Source organism: Strigops habroptila, chromosome 3, assembly GCF_004027225.2.
Source record: "Strigops habroptila isolate Jane chromosome 3, bStrHab1.2.pri, whole genome shotgun sequence".
NCBI classification, from domain to species: Eukaryota; Metazoa; Chordata; class Aves; order Psittaciformes; family Psittacidae; genus Strigops; species Strigops habroptila.
Window position 1 is genome coordinate 10100721 of NC_044279.2, and position 20318 is coordinate 10121038.

The 20318-nt window shown below is 36.4% G+C and overlaps 1 protein-coding gene across 9 annotated transcripts in view; it reads left to right on the forward strand.

The window, feature by feature from the left end:
* Positions 1–20318, forward strand: part of PCLO (piccolo presynaptic cytomatrix protein) — a 351165-nt gene that overhangs the window by 190895 nt on the left and 139952 nt on the right. For all 9 annotated transcript variants that reach the window (XR_003990563.1, XR_003990564.1, XM_030479514.1 and 6 more), the window contains exons 7-8: positions 10450–12658; positions 17780–17928. Coding sequence is in view for 7 of the 9 variants with exons in the window: in XM_030479514.1 (XP_030335374.1) it covers positions 10450–12658; positions 17780–17928 (2358 nt within the window). In the remaining 2 variants the exon portion in view is untranslated. The remainder of the gene's footprint in view (positions 1–10449; positions 12659–17779; positions 17929–20318) is intronic.

Consider the following 20318-nt stretch of genomic DNA (forward strand, 5'->3'; position numbering starts at 1 on the left):
ATCTGGTGTAATATACAAGAAAAACAGAAAAAAAAAAAAAAAAAAAAAAAGAGAGATAAACTTTGAATAAATGGTTTCATGCCTTTTAAGAGACCTTTTTTGTATGGAAAAAAAAATCAGTATAAATTTAAACAAACAACACAGTGAAAGCTATTTTTCTTCCATAAGAAGATGTTCTGTTTTGTATCAGTACAGCATGTTTATTCAAGTATTAATGCCTTCTTTGAAAGCATTGAGGTTGGGTGGGCGGAGAGGTTGATTTGGTTTTGTTTAACTTGTGTCACTTGGAAATGGGTTTATATCAAACTGGAAATTGCCATTTTTAAATAAGAATAAGAATAGGAATATGGGGTTTTGTGTGGTCTGGCTAGTACACTCTCTCGCTGTAGCAAAAGTATAATGGAAAATCTGGACATACTGTGTGCGGTTTTCACACTTCGTAGGTTTAGCCATCTGTGGCAGACCATCTATTCTGTGTTTGTTGTCAGGTTCAGTTACATTGCTTTTAAAAAGGGAGAGGATTGGTTTGGCTGGAAGCTTCTGGAGAGAGTGAGATTGCTCCTGTCCTGGGAGCAACTGAGGATATTTTAGGGGGAGGTCTCCTGCTTTAGAAAAGGAGAGGTGGAGGAACAGGGGAAATAATAGAAGTTTCAGGCTGAAGGAAGTTTTAGGGAGATACTGAGAAGCTGCAGAAAAGAGAGAGGAATGGACTCAGAACCTGAGCTGATGGAGAAAGCAACTTGTCCAGCTGATGCAGAGGGGATGATGCAGAATTTGCTGCAGACCAGAAGGCTGGTGAGTTGTTGGAATGGAGTGAAGCCTGGAAGCTAGGAGTCAGCAACCAAAGAGAGTTTCACAAACCTTTTGCTTCTCTTCTGCCTTTTCTTCCTTTTCTACTTTAATAGTGTGTAATGCTGGAATTTTCAGAAGTATATAGCCACCATGAAGCACTATTAGTCATTACAGAACTTGAAAAACCTGACAGAACTATACACAGTACCAAAGCAGAGTAAGAAGTATGTTTTTCTACAATAGAATATGTTGGTAAAATTGGTAAAATTAAAGGTTCTTTTGGAAAGAGGAGGAAGGATATTTGATGCAGACTGTTCTGCAGGTGCACAACAGTATAGATGAAGTCAGGGCTGAGCAGAAGCCCTGCTCAGGCTAAAGAGGAGGTTTAGCTATGTGTAGAAAGACCTGAATTACGCAGGTAGGCACTTGGTGAGTTTGTCTAATCCATGCCTTACAGCAGGAGTTACATGGCCATTGTTCCCCAGCACAAACCACATTTTAGAAAAAGCGATTAATCTAGGGCTCTGCTCACTCTGCCGCCTTTAATCTTAAACGAGGGAAGCAAAGCATCATGAGTGCAGAATAAAATAAATACTGCCTGAATGATCAAACTGAGCCAAGCCTGAAGCCTTTGATTGCTGAGGAGAGGTGTCATTTCTGGAGAACTGCAGAGGTGGTGATTCCTGCACAGAGAAAAGGATTAAAACTCTGCTACAGAACAGATCCTGCATGAGGAGCCAGAAGCAGGAATTCAAACTGCTGCAGCTGCTAGGAGTGGGACTGACCTCCTCTGTCTTGAGACATTTACAGGTGACATCTGTGTTACATGTGGCTGTTTCTACAGTCAGTAAGAGAAAGGGGTGTGGTTAAGGAGTGAGCTGAAGAAAAATGGCACTTGCTTTCAGTTTGGTAGTCTGGAGGACTAGCTCGGATTAGCTCTGTACATCATGTCTGCACTTGGGCAGATGAATCCTCACTCTTGCGAATAAACAAGGGCTGTCGCACAGCATGTGGAGTGTCGTCAGCTACCATTCTTTGGAGGAAGTCAGTAGTGAAGGAGAGGCAGAAAAAGCCAAGATTTTCTCACACCTTTTTTGTTTGTTTGTTTTTTCTCCTGTAAAACAAGATTAAGATTTCCTTGCTTTCAGAGATAGAGAGGGTTTTGGTGCTGGTTTTTTTTTTCTTTTGTTATTGTAGCTGAAAGTTTGCAAAGTAGTCTGGTATCAGTTGGAAACAGATGGTGTTAATTCAGCATATGCATATCCTACTGATAAGTATAAACTGTTCTGAATTTTTCTCACCAGTATTTTCTGGTCAGGATTCTCAGTTAGATTGCAAGGAAGAGAATTTAAAGTAGTTCTCATTGACTGGAAAAAGACTTTATAATCCAGTAAAGTTTTTCATAGATGAGATATAAATTTCAAATAGAATTTATTTTCCTGACTGAGGGGAATGACACATAATGATTTGTATGTTACCTGATGAGAAACAGTATATTATTAATTACTATGAGTGAATGAGCCCATGATGAGGATGTTGTATTATGTATAAAAAGATTTATTCTAAGGACTTTGTAATTCCAAAGTGAAGATGACTGATGTCTTTTTCTTTCGCCACAAACAGCTTCAAGATCAGATAATCTTGAAGCTAAGAATTAGTACTTTGGCAAAATACCCTTTAATATAGCTGGTTTGAATTACTAATGGCAGAATTACATTGCCTCTGTATCAGAACATATTACTGAGGCACAGTCCAGTGTCATTAGTTAGTTAACCCAAAACCGGGCTGTGCTGGAGACAAGGGGCATTATGGGCAGACAATATTTGTATTTTAACCTAGCACAGGCATCAAATGGTCCATCTGCTTCATAGAACTTTTGATAACTGAGAAGTTATCAAAAGGTTAGGCTGAGAAGTTCTGAGTATCCACAGTTCTGTATTTATGTAAAATGTCTCTTAGACTGTCAGTGAAACAGTATGGGGGGTGGGGGGAAAGAAGTAATGAGTGGTTAAGAAGCATTAATTATGTTACAGTGTGGTATGCTATGTTGTAGTACAATACAGTCACCATGAATCTACAGACTTTATCTTGTTAAGCACCTACCTCATAGCGATTCTAGCTTTGCCATTAGTGTTTCTTCAGATAGTAAATCTTTCTCTTGTCCATCTTACTGTTATACAGTACGTAGTTCCATATACCTTATCCTCTGTTTTGTCATTTATTTCATAATCTTGTGGGTTGTCAAAGCAGAAAATATTTCAGAAACTTTCATGAGTCATGAGGAAGATACCATCTAGATAAATCCATTCATTTGGATCCGTTTGTCTTTAAAACAAAAAAAGGACTACCTTCTTAAAATTTGCAAGCAGGGAAAGATTTTAATTCACAGACAAAGGTATTTATTCTGAATTCCTTATCGGATTCAGGTTTCTGTCCTGGACTAGGGCTGTAGTACTGTAGCACTCAGAGTACTAACTGCAGTTGGTACTAAACCCACAGTATTTTAGCAGTGGTAGAATACTATTTTCTTTCTGTGAACTCCCTTGATAGTTTTTAATATAGAGATATATGAACAAAATACTTAAGAACTGTTAACATATTTTAGTACAAAGCATACAAAGACGAACATTTAGTAAGCATTAGTAGATATTGCCTAACAGCAGCTATATATTTCCTGCAGTGTTTTCAAGACATTTATAACAAGGTATGAAATCTGTATTTGTCATTCAGAGAAGAAATTCTGACCATGTTCTTCTGATTTGAGGACAGCATTTTTCTGTTCTCCTCTCCTTTTCTCCTTCCTTTTTTTCCCTACTTTTCGTTTTTTTTTCTTTTTTTTCAGAGATTGAGTATCTCTGAAAAATATTGAGCCCATTTCATACAGAGATTTCAACGCAGAAGCAGTGCTCAACTCTGACAATTTAACTCTTTATGTTACCCCATCATCTGAATCAATCTGCCAGAGATTTTTCCCCATAGTAGAGCAACTGTGATACATGTAATTTTATAGACATTTAATATTAATTGGACAGCGAATCTCTTGGATAAACTTGTATCCCACAACATTTTGAAAAGACAAGTAATATGATTACAAAGAAAAATAACAAAGAATAGCAGAGGCAAATGAAGAATAAGAAAGAAAATAATTGTTTCCAGATGAATTTTGAAGATAATGTTACTGTATGGGTTAACCAGAAATGTCTTCCTTTTGTATAAGGCTTAAGCTATGGAAGAAAAAAAAATGACAAACAGCAGTGAATTGTACTGAGGGAAACTGGTAAAGAGACTGCTGTGTCTTCAGTGAACAGAAAAAGAAAACAGTATAGAAATTTTTTATAGATATAAGATGAGGAAATGAAAAGATAAGCTTGTGAATAATATGAATGTTGTCTAAAATCAGTGAAATGCACATATATGGAGTGTTGTTCCAGTGACACTATTTAAAGTCAAAGTTTCAAAGTACTGGATTTCATTCTTCTCATAAACTGATTTTCCACTGATGTATTCTGCTGATTTAAACTGCTATTCCTAATCTTTATCAGTATAAATTGAGGAGGGAAATGACCCATTGCCCTTATACGCAGAAGTTGTCAGTCCTGTTCCAAATAAATTACAAATTGGTTAGTCTGTGTAAAACTGCCTCTTCTATGCAAGCAACTGAGAACTATTATGCTTACTCTCATAAAGTAGATGAAACATAGGTTTAGATTCCTTTGAAAATCACTGTGTAAGGTCCACATCTGTCTGTACTTTGCATAATAAATTTCCATTGAATTTCTCCTTTCTCCTCTCCAGATCAAAAGAAGCATATGGCCTTTTATGTTTTTAACTGAGGAAAGAAGTTGTTATCTCATGTCACATCAGCTGTTAGGAAGAGCGCTGTGCTGTTCCCCTTGCATTTGAAGTGAAAATGGCAATTTCAAACAATTTCACAGAGAAAATGAAAAGAGTAAGAGGATGGAAAGTACAGAAGTGCTCAACTGAGGAATGAGTAACTCTGACACAAATGAAATAAAAAAAAAAATCTGGAAATGTATTAGTTTTGGAATAGACTATTTCTAAAAATTTTGTATTAGTTTAAACAGAACAGAAATTTACCTCCAAAGGAGTGAAAAAGAAAAAAAGAAAAAAAAAAAAAAAAAAGAAAAAGAAAATCAAACTGACTGGCATCTCAGAGCTGCTGCATAATGATTTAGAAACTAGTTTTCTGCCTGACTGCTCAGTCCCTAGAGCAAAATTCTTGCAGAAAAGAAAAAGGCAAGAGTTACATTAAAGGAAAGCTCTAGTATATTACTCATAAAGCAGGGTATTTCCCTCCCATAAACAAGGCCAAATTCAGCTCATCAGATTAATCTTCCACTCCCCTTGCCAGCACTGGCACACAAGCCAAGGCAGTACAGGTTGGCTGATAGGGTTTTGCTGATGGTTAGAATTTGTTCAGAACCTGTATTACTCCATTCTCAGCGCTGCTGAGGAGACTAGCTTTTATAAATACATGTGTTACTATATCTTCCTTACCATGCACAATTCATCTGCTTCCCTTTACCTTTTGAGTTCAGAGGTGGGTTCCCACACTCTGTTGTTCTTTGTGCCATAAAAGTGACCCAGTGTCAGCCAGTGGAGAGAAATTCCTCAATTATCTTGCTCTAATGTTTGTTACCAAGGTTTAACAAAGCTGGTCTTGTTTAATCAGTGGTTACCACATAACAGATATTAAGTCCAGAATGGTCCACAGGACAAGCTTGGCACAGGACAAGCTACAAAACATTGTCCAATATCTCTGCATCCTGCAAGAAGATGCAGTTAAGGATCCCATACTTACAATGAAGTAGTCTAATATTAGTGTGTTATGTTAATATCTTTTGGAATTAGGTTTCATTTAGAAGCAATTTTAAACATACTGTTAAATTAACAAAAGGTTCTTTATGAATGGTAACTGATTTTCTTAGATTCTTTGAAGTAAATTAAATGTTTAATATAATGAATTGCCAATATTTCTAACTGCTCTTACTGGTGTGTTTCTAATGATGATGAGCACATACCGTAATACCAAGTAACACATACCAAACCCTCATAAGCCAAATGGCTTCATTACAATTGCAATTTTTACTGTGCATTTTGTGGTTTGGAAGGGTGCATTTGGGGAGTTTTTTGATACATGAAAAATCCCAGGCGTGAGAGCTGGAACACAGAGAGCTGTGGCACAGACTTCACCTTCCACGCCATTGCTGCCTTAGTAACCTGCATTGGTCACTACATAAAGTGACCTGTTTTCTGAATAGGAGAGTAATTTCTGTCCCTCCACTGCTTGGCATCTTTTCTATATGTAAATTTATTGCCAGTAATTTAATTTAACACATCAGCGTGCAACTCTCAAGCTGATGTTAGTCATGAGTTTGCTGACCAAGCATATTGAATGCATAGTCCTTGCTTGAAGACAAAAAATATTATTTCCACTGATTTCTGGTACAGGGTACAGCCAACTTTCTGCTGACATTTCAAGTCTGTTGCAAGTCAACACCAGATGCTTCAGGAAACCTTACCCTGATAAGGTTTTGTTTCTCTAGAGTGTAGAACAGGCTGTCCACCATGCTGTTACATCTTCAGGATTGTGGCAGAGTATTGGCTTCAGCTATGACCCACTTTACCTTTGTTTTTTCATAGCATCACAATCTGTATGTAGTTTGACATCACTGTGTCTATTACGTAGATAGTCAGGTGGTGGCAAACGCTAATAAAGATGCTGTCATTACAACTGTAATTGGTTTGTGCATATGCATATATGTGTACATAATTGTATACATTTTTTCAGGATTTGCCCCTACTTATACCAAAAAATATGTACAGGTCTATTTTGTCAGGTCTAAAGAGGTCAGAAGAAGAAGTTTAAGTTTGTTTGTGTTGTGATCACAGAAAATGTTGAAAGAAAAATGAATAAAGAGGGTTACATATTTGCTACTAAAATCCAAAATATGCAAGAAGTAAATGAGTTGTGCACCCAGTTCTTTGAGCAAATGAAGCTAATATCCAAGCATGACAAGATGAAAAGAGAGAGAGGAGGATGCAAAAACAACATCATATCATATTAAAACAAATGCATCTGAGGAGAGGAGAAAGGTTTGAGTAACTAGAATCAAACACATGGTTTAGAGGTAGAAATTCATCACAAATCTGCTGAGCCATTTAGTCCTCCAAAGTAAACTATCTCTTTAAAACAGGTAAAAGCAGTGGATCATATGAGTATTTCCTAGTGCTTGACTGATTCTTGTAGTGGATCGGAGTCTTGCTGACTTTGTGAGCAATGCCATCAAATTGAAAGAGACAGAAGTAAGTAGGAAAAAATATTTTCACAAGGATTCACAAGGAATAGGGTGGTCATCTCAAAGGAATTATTCCAGAGTCACCACACAGTTTAACAGGGTTCACAAGCCTTTGTCCAGATGACCTATGAAAATTAAAACTGAGGAGATAAAGCACATCAAGACTAATATGTATTGGCAAAGCAGAAAAGGAAGTTTTTGCTAAATCTGTTTGCATGCAGCCTTCAGCTCAGTATTTTGAGTTCCTCACTGTGACATTTTCGTGTCATTGAACTGCAAGACTGGGGAGTGCATTTTTCTCCTTTTTATCATCAAAAGATTGTTTTTCTTCCTCAGTTCTTTAATCTGTATTATTGGGGAGAACATATCTGTAGCTTTATCTCCAGCACAAGCTTTGGACTTATTTCAGTAAAGTCAGCTTTGCCTCAGGAGCAGATCTGATTACCTTTATGTCCATCCTGAAAGGATGTCCCAGACTAGTGTGAAATACTCACCATATACAAGGGTCAGAAATAAAGTAATATTTATAAAGTGGTCATGGTGAAACAAGAAGCAGAAAAATTTACTTTTTGAGATTTAGTCAGCATTTAGCACTGATCGTTTGCTAAACACAGAATGATTTTGACAAATTAGTGAGGGTGAAGGCTATAAGCAAATGGGTAAGAGTGAAGAAGATGGAAAATGTGTTAAAATAGGGTAGAAAACTTTATGGCTTATTCAGTCAGAGAGCTTGCTAAGGTCATCTGCCTGACATATAACCTAACCTTTGACCAGTAATTGTAAAACCTAAGAATGCCTACCTGTATTTGATAGGTTTCTTTGGCTCCAGAGTAGTCTCATGAAGGTTTCTGCCCCATCTTTCCTTTGGATACTTTAAACCTAAAATGAGTGTAACATTATAAATGTGTTACAGGGACCAAAAATGCTGGGTTAAGGCTAGGCAGCACAATTACTCCTTTCCACTCCCAATTTTTTGTGATAAAGAGATTAGAATTTGGTGAAGATCGTCCCTAGCTTGTCTTTTTTCCTTGCTAATTAACTAATGCAACGAAATGCAAACCCTAAATTTAACAACTACTCTGAAGTTACCTGTCAAAATACTGCAATTGCACTTCCCTTCAAGCTACTAAAACAATTCCCACTTCCCTTCAAGCTACTAAAACAATTCCCAGGTAACATGCTAATATGACTGATGCTGAGAATATCCAGGAAAAAGAAAAAAAACCACTTATTTTATCACAGTACTAAAATACTTTTTTTTTCTTAGTCCAGTATAAAATCAAGTAAAAATAATTAAGACTTGCCTTTTGTGATAAGAGCAGCTGAGAACTAGAGGTTATCAATACTTTTTCAAAAGCAAGTGGTACATCTTCCTGTACTATCTATTAGTCTGAGTTTCTTTATATGTAGACAAAGATATAAAACCAAGATTTTTGTTTTTGTTTCATTTTGGTTTTTTTATAAAATGTGTTCTAAGCTGATTCTGGGATTTATTCATCAGCAACTTAACTGTCATCTGAAAATAATAATTCCATATGTATTATAGACCTTTTAATGAGTGTGTTATTAATAGCTCTTCTCCAATACCAGTGACCATCTGTGACTGCTTCACCATCTGTGATTGCTCTTTCAGCTTGGGAGGGGGAAATAGCAGTGGTATTGCACGGAATTTACAATATAAATTATTAGCCAACCAGACCTACTGTAGATGATTAATTTGTCTTTGATTATAAGTACACACTGAGCAAGAGAAAATTAGTTTCTTTGATTTGTTGGCACAACATGGGTTTGGGAAATGGCCATGGGAAGCTGAAAATGAAATTAAATTGCATTTATTGAAATCTGAAACATGCAAAAGTTGATGGAATTTAGATGAAGAGGATGAAAAGAGCTTAAATGACACTTGAAAAGGTAGTGAATGTTTCTTTAAAGATCTATGACAAATGATGTGTTGATTGTTGTGATTTGCTAAGGTTAGGCAACAGAGGAGCAGCAAAAGAGGGTTGTCAACACTTTCTAAAATCTTTTACCATTCGTTGACAACATATTAGAATAAACAGAAAAAATAGTGATTTATAAACTCCTAATTAAAATTAATCTTGTTAACTTTTTATCTGAGTGAAGTAGCATTTATTTCAGAAGAAATCAAATGTTTAATTAATAACAGTTAATGCTTACTAAAGTGCCATCCTTGTCTGCAGAGGCAGAAGACTTAAGTTGGTTAATATTCTTTTTACTTTGCTCATTAAACTGTACTAAAGTGTTTCCATATTTTGCTGTTAACACAGCTGCATTCTGTGATGGCTGAGGTGTTAATTTTTAGTATGTGGATAGGTCAGCCTCTTTTCCTTTACTAAGGCAAAATTTGTAGGAAACAGTTGCAATGCCTACTTTCTTAGTTGATGGAGAGAGATAGGCACTTCCAAAAAATGACTTATCAGCCTAAGGTAAATACTTCCCCTAGATCAGGATGAATCACACTTCCACCATTAACTGTGGGGAAGCCTGGACATCTGGACTGAACTAGGTTCTTATATTTTCATGCTGCTTAACTTTTTTTTTTAAGTTTAAGTTTAAGTTTTAAACTGTAGCATTGGAACTGGAACACATTTCAGTTAAGAAAGTCTTCAATGAACTGAAGAAAGTGCGTACCACTTTTGTAAAGCCCAAGAATCTTCCCTGAAAACAGGTGTGTAGCAGCAGAGGTGAGGCAAAATTTACAACATTGACCCAGAACTATCTGTTGTACCAAATGTGTTGGCACCAGAAAGTCCTCCTTTGGTGTCTGGATTTCAGTACAAGTTGTAGCTGCTTAGTATGCACTTAGTGTCTGGCTCAGAGACTTCTATTTGATTGTATAGATTGTATGCATATTTATATATGAATATGAATATATGTACATTTATAATTATACGTATATTTTTCTATCAAATGTTATATAAAAGGAAGATGCATAGGCCTATATTTATTCCCCTCCCACACTCACATGCACTGTATATGTTCCTGTATAAGCATATGAAAATAAAAAGCTTTTTAATTGCAGTCAATTCAGGTTCAGGAATATAAAGGTGACTTTTCAATCTTAGGCTAAACAAAGTCTTAGTGTGTGACACCCTTATTTCGTTAGATTGGTTATCTTCCTGACCTTTAGCAGGTTGATGGCATTTTTTTCATGCCATTTTCTGCTGCTTATTCACAGATGCCACAAGCTTTCCTGTCAGTTAGAGAAAGTGTGTGGTTAAGATATAAAGCCATACCATGAAAAAAAAATTAAACCACTTCTTAATTTGCCATCAGCCTCCAGAACAGTGATTCAGTCTTGTTTCTTTTGTTGCAGGCAAAAGGTTCTTCAAGCATAACTCCATCAGGCACTCAAAAGAAGGTGAAGAGGACTCTGCCCAACCCACCTCCAGAGGAAGCAACAGCAGGAACTCAGTCACCATATACTTCTGTGGGATCAGTTTCACGGAGAAGGATTTGTAGGACCAACACTATGGCCAGAGCCAAAATTCTTCAGGATATAGACAGGGAATTGGATCTGGTCGAACGTGAATCAGCCAAGCTTAGGAAAAAGCAAGCAGAGCTAGATGAGGAGGAAAAAGAAATAGATGCCAAACTGAGATACTTGGAAATGGGTATTAATAGGAGAAAAGAAGCCTTACTAAAAGAAAGGGAAAAGAGAGAGCGTGCCTATCTCCAAGGAGTAGCAGAAGAACGTGATTATATGTCAGACAGTGAAGTTAATAATACTAGGTCAAGCAGAATAGAAACTCAGCATGGCTTGGAAAGACCACGTACTGCACCCCAGACAGAATTTAACCAGTTTATGCCACCACAAACCCAGCCAGAAACACAGTTTGCCCCTGCTACAAGCCCGTATGCTCAATATCAGTATTCATCTCCTGCCCTGCCAACTCAAGCACCAACTCAGTTCACACAGCAATCACATTACCAACAACAGCAGCCTTTGTATCACCAGCAGGTTTCACCCTATCAAACTCAGACAGCTTTCCAGACAGGAGCTACTATGTCCTATACTCCACAGGCTCAACCTCCACCATCGCAACAGCCGTCATATCAACTCCCATCACAGATGATGGTAATACAGCCAAAGCCAAGACAAGCTACATTGTATTTGGAGCCTAAGATAACAACAAACTATGATGTAATTCGAAATCAGCCTCTCATGATAGCACCAGTTTCAACTGACAATAATTATGCAGTTTCCCAGCTGGGCAGTAAATACTCTACCTTGGACTTAAGGATAGGGCTAGATGAGAGAAACAGCATAGCAAGCAGCCCTATATCAAGCATATCTGCAGATTCATTCTATGCAGATATAGACCACCACCATACACCCCGAAATTATGTGCTGATTGATGATATAGGAGAACTTACTAAAGGAACAGGAGCACTTGGTTCCAGTTTTAGCCTCCATGAGAAAGATCTGACCAAAACAGATCGTCTGCTTCGCACAACTGAAGCCAGGAGAGCACAAGAAGTGTCAGACTTCCTAGCACCACTGCAGACTTCTTCTAGGTTACATTCCTATGTTAAAGCTGATGAAGATCCAATGGAGGACCCTTATGAGCTCAAACTTCTGAAACACCAGATAAAACAAGAGTTCCGTAGGGGTGCAGAAAGTCTTGATCATCTGGCTGGCCTGTCACAGTATTACCACGCAGAGGGCAGCTACAGGCATTTTCCAAAATCTGAGAAATACAGTATAGGTAGGCTTACTCTTGAGAAACAGGCTGCTAAGCAGCTCCCAGCAGCCCTCCTTTACCAGAAGCAGTCAAAACACAAGAAAGCTTTGATAGATCCCAAACTAACAAAGTTTTCACCTATCCAAGAAAGCAGAGACCTTGAGCCTGACTATTCAAGCTATATGACTTCTAGCACTTCAACACTTGGGGGAATTACTACTAGGGCAAGGCTTCTTCAGGATGATATCACTTTTGGCCTTAGAAAAAACATCACTGACCAACAGAAATACATGGGGCCAGCACTGACTTCATCTATTGGAGCAGGCCTTGGGACTGCACTAGGTCCAACAATGAGATCCACATTACAAGATGATTCAGACAAGTCTTACAGCAGTGGTAGTAGATCTAGGCCCTCATCTAGACCCTCCTCAGTGTATGGGCTTGATTTGTCATTGAAAAGGGATTCTTCTAGTTCTTCTTTAAGACTGAAAGCCCAAGAAGCTGAACCCTTAGATGTTTCCTTTAGCCATGCTGCACCTTCTGGAAGAACTAAACCCACCAGTCTACCTATTAGCCAAAGCAGGGGAAGGATCCCTATAGTAGCACAGAACTCAGAGGAGGAGAGCCCACTAAGTCCTGTTGGCCAGCCAATGGGAATGGCAAGAGCAGCAGCTGGACCCTTGCCACCAATTTCTGCAGATACCAGGGACCAGTTTGGATCGAGCCATTCATTACCTGAGGTCCAGCAACATATGAGGGAGGAGTCACGGACTCGAGGCTATGATCGAGACATAGCCTTCATCATGGATGACTTCCAGCATGCAATGTCAGACAGTGAAGGTAAATTAGGCCTCAGACTGGTATCTTACTATCATAACGCAAATCCTCATTTCTATGCATGTGTCTAATTTTTGTTATACTTCAAAGACTCATTCTTTTTTCTGTTCCTTGGTGCATCTTCTGTGTATCTATATTTTTGGGGTTTGATTTGTCTTGTTTAATTTGATATTTTTTATTTTACCCTTACATCAGTTTCTGGATGTTGTTAAGCTATTCTAGCATGCTTACTATATTGTTGTTGATTTGCTTTCTCTTTGGTTTGCTTGTGGATTTTCCTTTTCACTTGTTGATGTCTACTTTTCTAAGGATGTTGTGTAGAAATTTCCATGTACAATACAGACCCTACCATCAGTCTTTCTGTGGAGCCTTTTCCAGTGACTGTGGATCATTGAACTTATTTGCAATAGTTTTTGTCGGGATTTGGAAATGATCTCCCAAATCTCTAAAAAACTCTAGAAATTTTATTTGCATGAAATTTCATAATAGAATTCAAGAACTGATAATTCCATCTCCCGATGCACCACGTTAGATGTGCGTTTATATAGAAATAGTATGTTCATTAAGTACATATTGTATGTTAGAACCATATAGAGCTCAATGTGATAGGAAAATAACATTCTACGTATGGTTTGTTGAAAGCATCCAGTCACGTGAACTTCTGTGCATTCAGAATTGTGATGATGTAAGATAACTTGTCCTCTGGATGGTGCAAGACAATCTCATCCTTCAATAAACTTGCATAAAGTATTTTACTTCCAATGATGGATTATGCAGCATAGCTTATTTTATATGCACCCCCTAGAACATGTCTGCCAAATAAGCACAAAAGTTTATCTCACTTAGGTTCACAAAAGGAGCCTTTCTGATGTATTATAAGTGGTGCGATTAAAAATGTTTCTTCTGAATAAGTATAGCAGAATGTTAAATCTAATGTTGAGTACTAAATAACTGCAAGTTATGTATCAGTTTTGTTTGAGTCAGTTCAGACTTAATATATTCTAAATTGTTTAAAAATCATAAAGACAGTTTGAAAGAAAATGAAATTAAGATGTTCAAAATTGTATGCGCTCCCTTAACTTTTTCTTATGTGTATTACTGCACAATAAAAGAGACTTTGCATGCGCTATATTGTCTGTAAATGGCAATGATTGTCTCAAAAGACACATTAGCATGATTATGAAGTAGTATGGTTTATTTTTCAGGTTTATATTAACCTCCATGTTCATTATCGCATTATTGCTTTTTTTACATATGCTGAATCTTTCATAAGCATTAGAAAACTGAATATATGTGCCTTCCTTGATACTACAATATATTGAAAAGTTTTGTTCTGTAAGTTTCTTTTCTTATTTCTTAGATATTTACAACCCTGTCTGTATTTCATGGAGGATTCAGGATCATCAGCTTTTTATCAGAAGCTTGTGTTTTCACTGTTCTTAAATTCTTAGCACACAGAGTACTCTAACTAAATCTGAAGGCAATTGAGAGGAACTCCATAAGTTGCAATTCATATCCTTCTTAAGTAGGTGTTACCTTGTCTCAACTCGACTTGTCATCCTAGGGTCACATTGTGAGACACAGGATTTTTCCTCCTGAAAACTAAGGACAACCCAACTGCACCAAAAAATGTCTATTTGGTGCTATTCTACCACAGATAAACAGGGTGTAGCGAATTCTATTTCTGTACTACAGTGCATTATGTTTGTTATATATTTGTACAAGGAATACATGTTACATTTTAGGTTGAACATGTTTTAGTTTTAAATTAGTCTCTGATTAGTTACACTCTTTTAGAAGTATTCTAACTGAATTCACATATTCATTATTAGAATGAATGTCCCTGAATACCAGGGCTTCCACTTTTAGCAATATTTTTCTACTTTCTATCAGGCTTTTGTTTCTTTATAAGTATCTTATTTTTGCACCATTTTACGTAAAGTCTTGGGAAATCAAAACACGTCATGACATTATTTCCAAATATGCTGTATAATAGCAAGTAACTTGAATTGAAAAACATTCATATAATTCGGATGTAAGATAAAAAATGTTCCAAAGAAACTATTACAGTTCTTCAGAAGGATATGACCTTCTATTATCTGGGCAGTACTTTGCTCTTAGTGTCGTGACAGTGGACAGTTCTTGGATGGTGTCGGTGAGATTTCATTAAAAGAAATCAGTCTTAAGCGCTATCTTAGGAAACCTCTTTTTGTGCTAAAGCTTGAATTTTCATCTTTAGAGACTTTTAAAAATTAATGTAAGCCAAGGTATTAAGTTTAAATTGTTTTTCTTTGGTTCAAATTGAGAGATATGCTTGACTTTCTGTTAATTTTTTTTTTAATAGTAACTTTTCATAATAAATACCAGAAGAGAATTGAAACAAGTTTGAGGCCAAACCTTCTGTTTTTCACTAGGTACACTTACATACCACAACAAATCTTAAAACCATGCTTCAGCACCTAAGTAGTACCTACAATAGGATTCCAAACTTCAACAGGTTAAAAAAATAGCTTTAGTGGCAAAAGAGCACAAGATCCGGAGCTTCCCATTGAAAAGAACTAGTGTTTTGAGGTTTTGAAACACCTGGTATTTTCTCAGGGTTCCTAATACCGTGAAAGCTCTGATCCAGCAAACAGCTCTTTATTAACACCACAGCTGCCGCAGTTTCCACAAAATATTAATAATTGTTATATTGAATAATAATTTTCAAGGATGCTGAAGCTAGTACTCAATTTTATGAATCTAAGTAGTCTCTGCTGAGAAAATATAAAATGTATAAAATGTACCCTATTTCACCTAAAGGGTTTTTCTTCTTTACATGCTAAATTGTCAATTCTACTTCAACAATTCTTCTAAATTCAGAAGTTTAAAATTGAGATATGAAGACATCAAGACATCAACACAGTTGACCCCTTGTGATTTTTCATCTGTGGGATTTAGAGTGATTACTATTATTTCTCTGATCAAGTTTCTTGGACTCCAGAGCCTGGAGTTTCAATCTCACCTTGTTAAACTGTGTGTGATTAACAGCAAGGGACATTATTGACTCCAGCAGGAGTTTTTTACAGGTGGAACCATCTGGCTGCATATTGTTAGTCTCAGAAAAGACGATGTATCCTCCAAGACTGTCAGTGATTCGTCTTGGCTGTTCTCCGGTTTCCAGCTGAAAAAAATCCTAACTAATCAAGCCAAAACCAATTCTGTGTGCATGTATATGTGAGTGTGGCGTGTGTCTATATACACAAACATACATAACTTTTAAAGTTTCATATAAAATGCTCACATTCATCATAGTTTGATAAAGAAGTAGGCTGGTCTGAGCTGGAGGGTGGGATTCTACATGTACTAGCTTTTCAAAAGAAGAAATCCAGCAGAAGTTACTTCAACTGAACCAGGAGGAAATGACGGCTTAGCTAATGACACAGATTGTGATAGTCAGCATTAGTATCTGAAATCAGGAAAATGCATTAGGTTCTTCTTGTATGCCTCAGTAAGAAGTTAAGTCCGGATGAGTTATGAACCAGCCTGCTACTTGCAGGCACTAGTCAATTGGCATAAATGTGTAAAGCATAAAGGATTTGCATATTAAATCATAATGGTGTATTGAGACCAATTAATAACTAGCCAGACAAGCGTCAACCTTTAATAACATTTCTATTTAATTCATGTATGCTGATCTAAGTAATATTTTCAAACCATTTTGTATTACATTGAATTTATGCACAGTAAGGAAGGGACTGCATAATATTTGAATCAAGATTAAGAACTGTCTAAAGTCCTAATACAGAATATACAAAAATATATTTTTTTAAAAATCATGCATATATATTAGTTCTTTTTTGGGAGAAATTCAATAAAATAGTAATGAAAAAACACAACTTTTTATTTTTCTCCCATTAAACTTTTTTCTAATTATTTGTTAAACCATCTAGATTATGTTTACTTTAATAACTAAATAGAGAAGATTATGCATACCACTATTTTTCATTTTAAATTCTCTTCTATGTCATGCAACAATTGTGTTCACTCTTGTTACTATAGCAACAACTGACCTTATTTAAGGTTTGCAATTTTTGGTGGTTTTGATGAAAATACTGTCTTTCTCTGAATTCCAAATTTATCTTGCTTATTAAAGCATAAAATTCAAACATTCATCACAGTCTAATTGAGTGCACATTGTTTCGGTTGTCACTGATGGCCAACATAGATAAAAATCTGTATGTTGTATAGTGGAAATATTATTAAATACATAGGAGCTGATTCTGATCCCAGTGGAGTGAAACCTGTCAATTGGCCCAATCAATAGTCAGTAGACGTGAATATGTGTATTTGCAAAACAGATTTCAATGAAGCGGTATTACATGATCCCAATAGTGTGTCTAACACATTAGATTTTATACATGTTTAAAACTGTTCCAAATATAAGAACATTAGTTTTACAGAATCATTGCAGAAAGAACATTCTGGCTAACTTTCCATGCATAAAGGTCATACTGCAATATTGGGGGATGGAATTCAAAATAAGAACACTTGCAATATTTCTGCTTAGAATTACAAAGAGTATAGATGGCTTCATATCTTCTTTGATTTGGGATGATACTGATTTTATAAAGGAGTCTCAGTTTTTCTTATAAATAGTTCTAGATTTTTTCAAAAATATTTTGAACAATATTCAGCTCAGAAGTTTGGAAATTAATGGAGATTGGGTTTGAGGGTTGGTTTTGGGGTTTTGTGTTTTTTTGCCGTTGTTTGGGTTTTTTTTATTCACTTAGCCTACTGCAAAGTAACTAATTTGACTAATTTCTTTCATCAAACATTTTAGACGTGTGTGAAATCTGCAGTGTGTTTATGAGCTGCCAGAAGGGAGGAAAAGGCTATAGCGCTGAGCAGTGGGTTTCTTCTGGTATTTAATACCAGTTTTGACATGAACAGAATCTTCTCACTTTGCTGTATCACTTACAGCTAAATTATGCCTCAGTTCAATGTCTCAAGTCTCACCTGTAACTTTGCATTAGCTGCATGGCCGATTGGTAACCACTATGCATGTTTGCTATGCACAATGCACATTATTGCCCTTTGCCCACCACTGGATCAGAACATTTGACCTGTCCTTGGTTTTCAAAGCCTATCATCTCCGTCGTGAAGAAACAGATTGGTTTGACAAGCCCAGAGAGTCTCGTTTGGAGAATGGACATCCCCTTGACAGAAGGCTGCCAGAGAAGTTGTCCCACTCTCGACCACCAAGTCAGCACCAAGATCAAATAAGCTGTCAAGTAAGCCGTGCTTTTACTTGTATAAATGTTTGACAATTTAATCATACTGTACAAGTGCAGGGAGTACAGGTTTAATCAAATTCCATCTGCATTCAACTGAAGTGCTGTTGAACCTGTATTTGTCATCACGATTTGATCATGAAATTACAGTGATATTCGTCTACAATTCAGTATTAATTTTGCAGGTTGTCTTTTGATTTTTGAAACATATCTGAAAGCAGTTAATCTGCCAACCAGAACTATGTATACATTCGCTATTCCTATTTAAAAAAAAGCCCAACAGTCCCATTTACCTTATCAGCTTTATCCCATCCAAATTCAAACACTTCTTTTAGTAGTTTAAGGAAAAGAGTTGCTTTATCTTGCTAACATTTGTTCCCACTTTTAGTTGACCAGTATAATCCCAACATTGTGTGATCAATTACTGAATAAATCAGCAAGAAGACTTTATCAATCTAATAATTAGAATGTTTCATTTATGACAGTGAGAACTAAAAATACCATATTCTGTTTTCAAGCTTGCTGACTTTGAAGTCTAGGTCACTTTTGTATTCCATGACATATCTTTTTTATATTAATGAAGCTTATATATTTCAAATCTTTAAGGTCTTCACTTGATTGTTGCAGTTATCATTTTATACTCTATTTTCTGTGAAATGCAATGCATGCAAGAGAAGGAATTGCATAGCCCCTTTGTGGTACTTAATAGCTTATACTGCTCATGTTAATTCCTCAGATAACATAGAAACAGGAATATCCTGTTGTCATGCAACCTTCAAAACCTTTTTTGCTGGTGAGGATTTTTAATGATATTTGGCAATAGAATGTAGGTTTCATGAAATAAGGATGTGGATTTTATGAAGTAAACATTCAAATATCTTGCAATACAAGATGTCATTTGTTTTTATTTTTACTATTTTTTTCTATCTCTAGTTTAGCATATATTGAGATTTATGTAGCCCAGGCTGCACTGAGCCTATCTATTTCTTTTTGAGTAAGAGGGTTTTACAAGTTTTACAAGTATCTATTCAAATAACTCACTCTATAAAACAACTTTATTGCAGGATAAAGGATATTTTAGAGTCTTCACAGCTTTTAATATCACTGTCAAGAGATAAAAGCTGTCTATCTGAGCAGTTAAATCCTCACGAGAAACATGCATTATTCCAAGCATCCACCATTGTATTTGGCCACTACAGCATCATGAGGCAAAATTAAAAATTTCCCTTGAAAATCAGTTTTTTTCCAAAATGGTTACTCTTATCCTGAGCTCTGTGATATGGAGGTGGTTGGTAAAATGTATTTAATGGTCACAGCTTCAGAGCTTTCCTCCTGGGAAACAGTAACTGATTCCATGTGGTGCTGTGTAAAGCCTCTGCAGAAGAAAAGTGTTGTGGAAGGAGCAGCTTTACATCAGTTCCATCTTCATCTGTTTCCATCCAGGTTAGCTACCATCATTCACCCACTGGTATGAAAGAGTACCAGTGTATCTGCAGAAGAGAGAAATGCCAGGTCTCACCAACTCTGCATTATCTGCTTTGTCAAAATGTTACTCAGAGCTTGTGTATGTTAAATACCTTCAGTAAACACTTTTTTGAGATAACTAAAAAAAAAAACAAAACTCAACTATTTTCAGATGCATTCAGAAATTGAATTACTTTAATAAAAGATAAAAAGGGTCAGAGCTGTTTAAGAAAGTTTCACTAGCTCCACACTGAATTCTGAAAGTAAAACACTTAGCAATAGAAGCAAGTAAACTGGTGTTAACATTTCTATTTTTTTACCATTCATTATATTTTAAAGCTCTCAAGAAAAATAAACCATTTTCAGGCCAATGAGTATGCCGAGGCAAAGTAAACTCTCTGTAGAGGCTTTTTCAGCCCTGTCTCTTCTGTAGCATAAAAGTTACTGAATTCATTGTCCCATGCTGTCTGTCTCCTGCCTGTATCCACAACTCAGTTCTGCACAGAGAGCTGTTGTGTCCAAGCATAATGAAATGGCTGGATTCTTCATCCAGACCATCTGAACAGGTCCACATTTTCCCAGAGCTTTCTCTGTCGAAGGGGCTTTCCTAAAATCGGTTAAGAGGACAGTTTCCAAGTTAGCATAATAATTAAGCCATTGCAACTTCTTTAATATCCCATACTGAGCACAAACCAGCCACAAAAGGAACTATTCGCATCAGTAGTACTAATCTGCTTCTAATGTATTAGTCCATGTTTCCAAACACATTTATTGGCTGTAAATTTGCCATTTGTATTTTCTCCTTTATAAAAAATGTGAATATTTTACTAACCCCTAAGATATTTGCATTCCAGAAGGTTTTGTTTTACGTGTGTGAAATATCAATTTCCTTACTACATGAAATCATAACTGCTTATCTCAGAGAG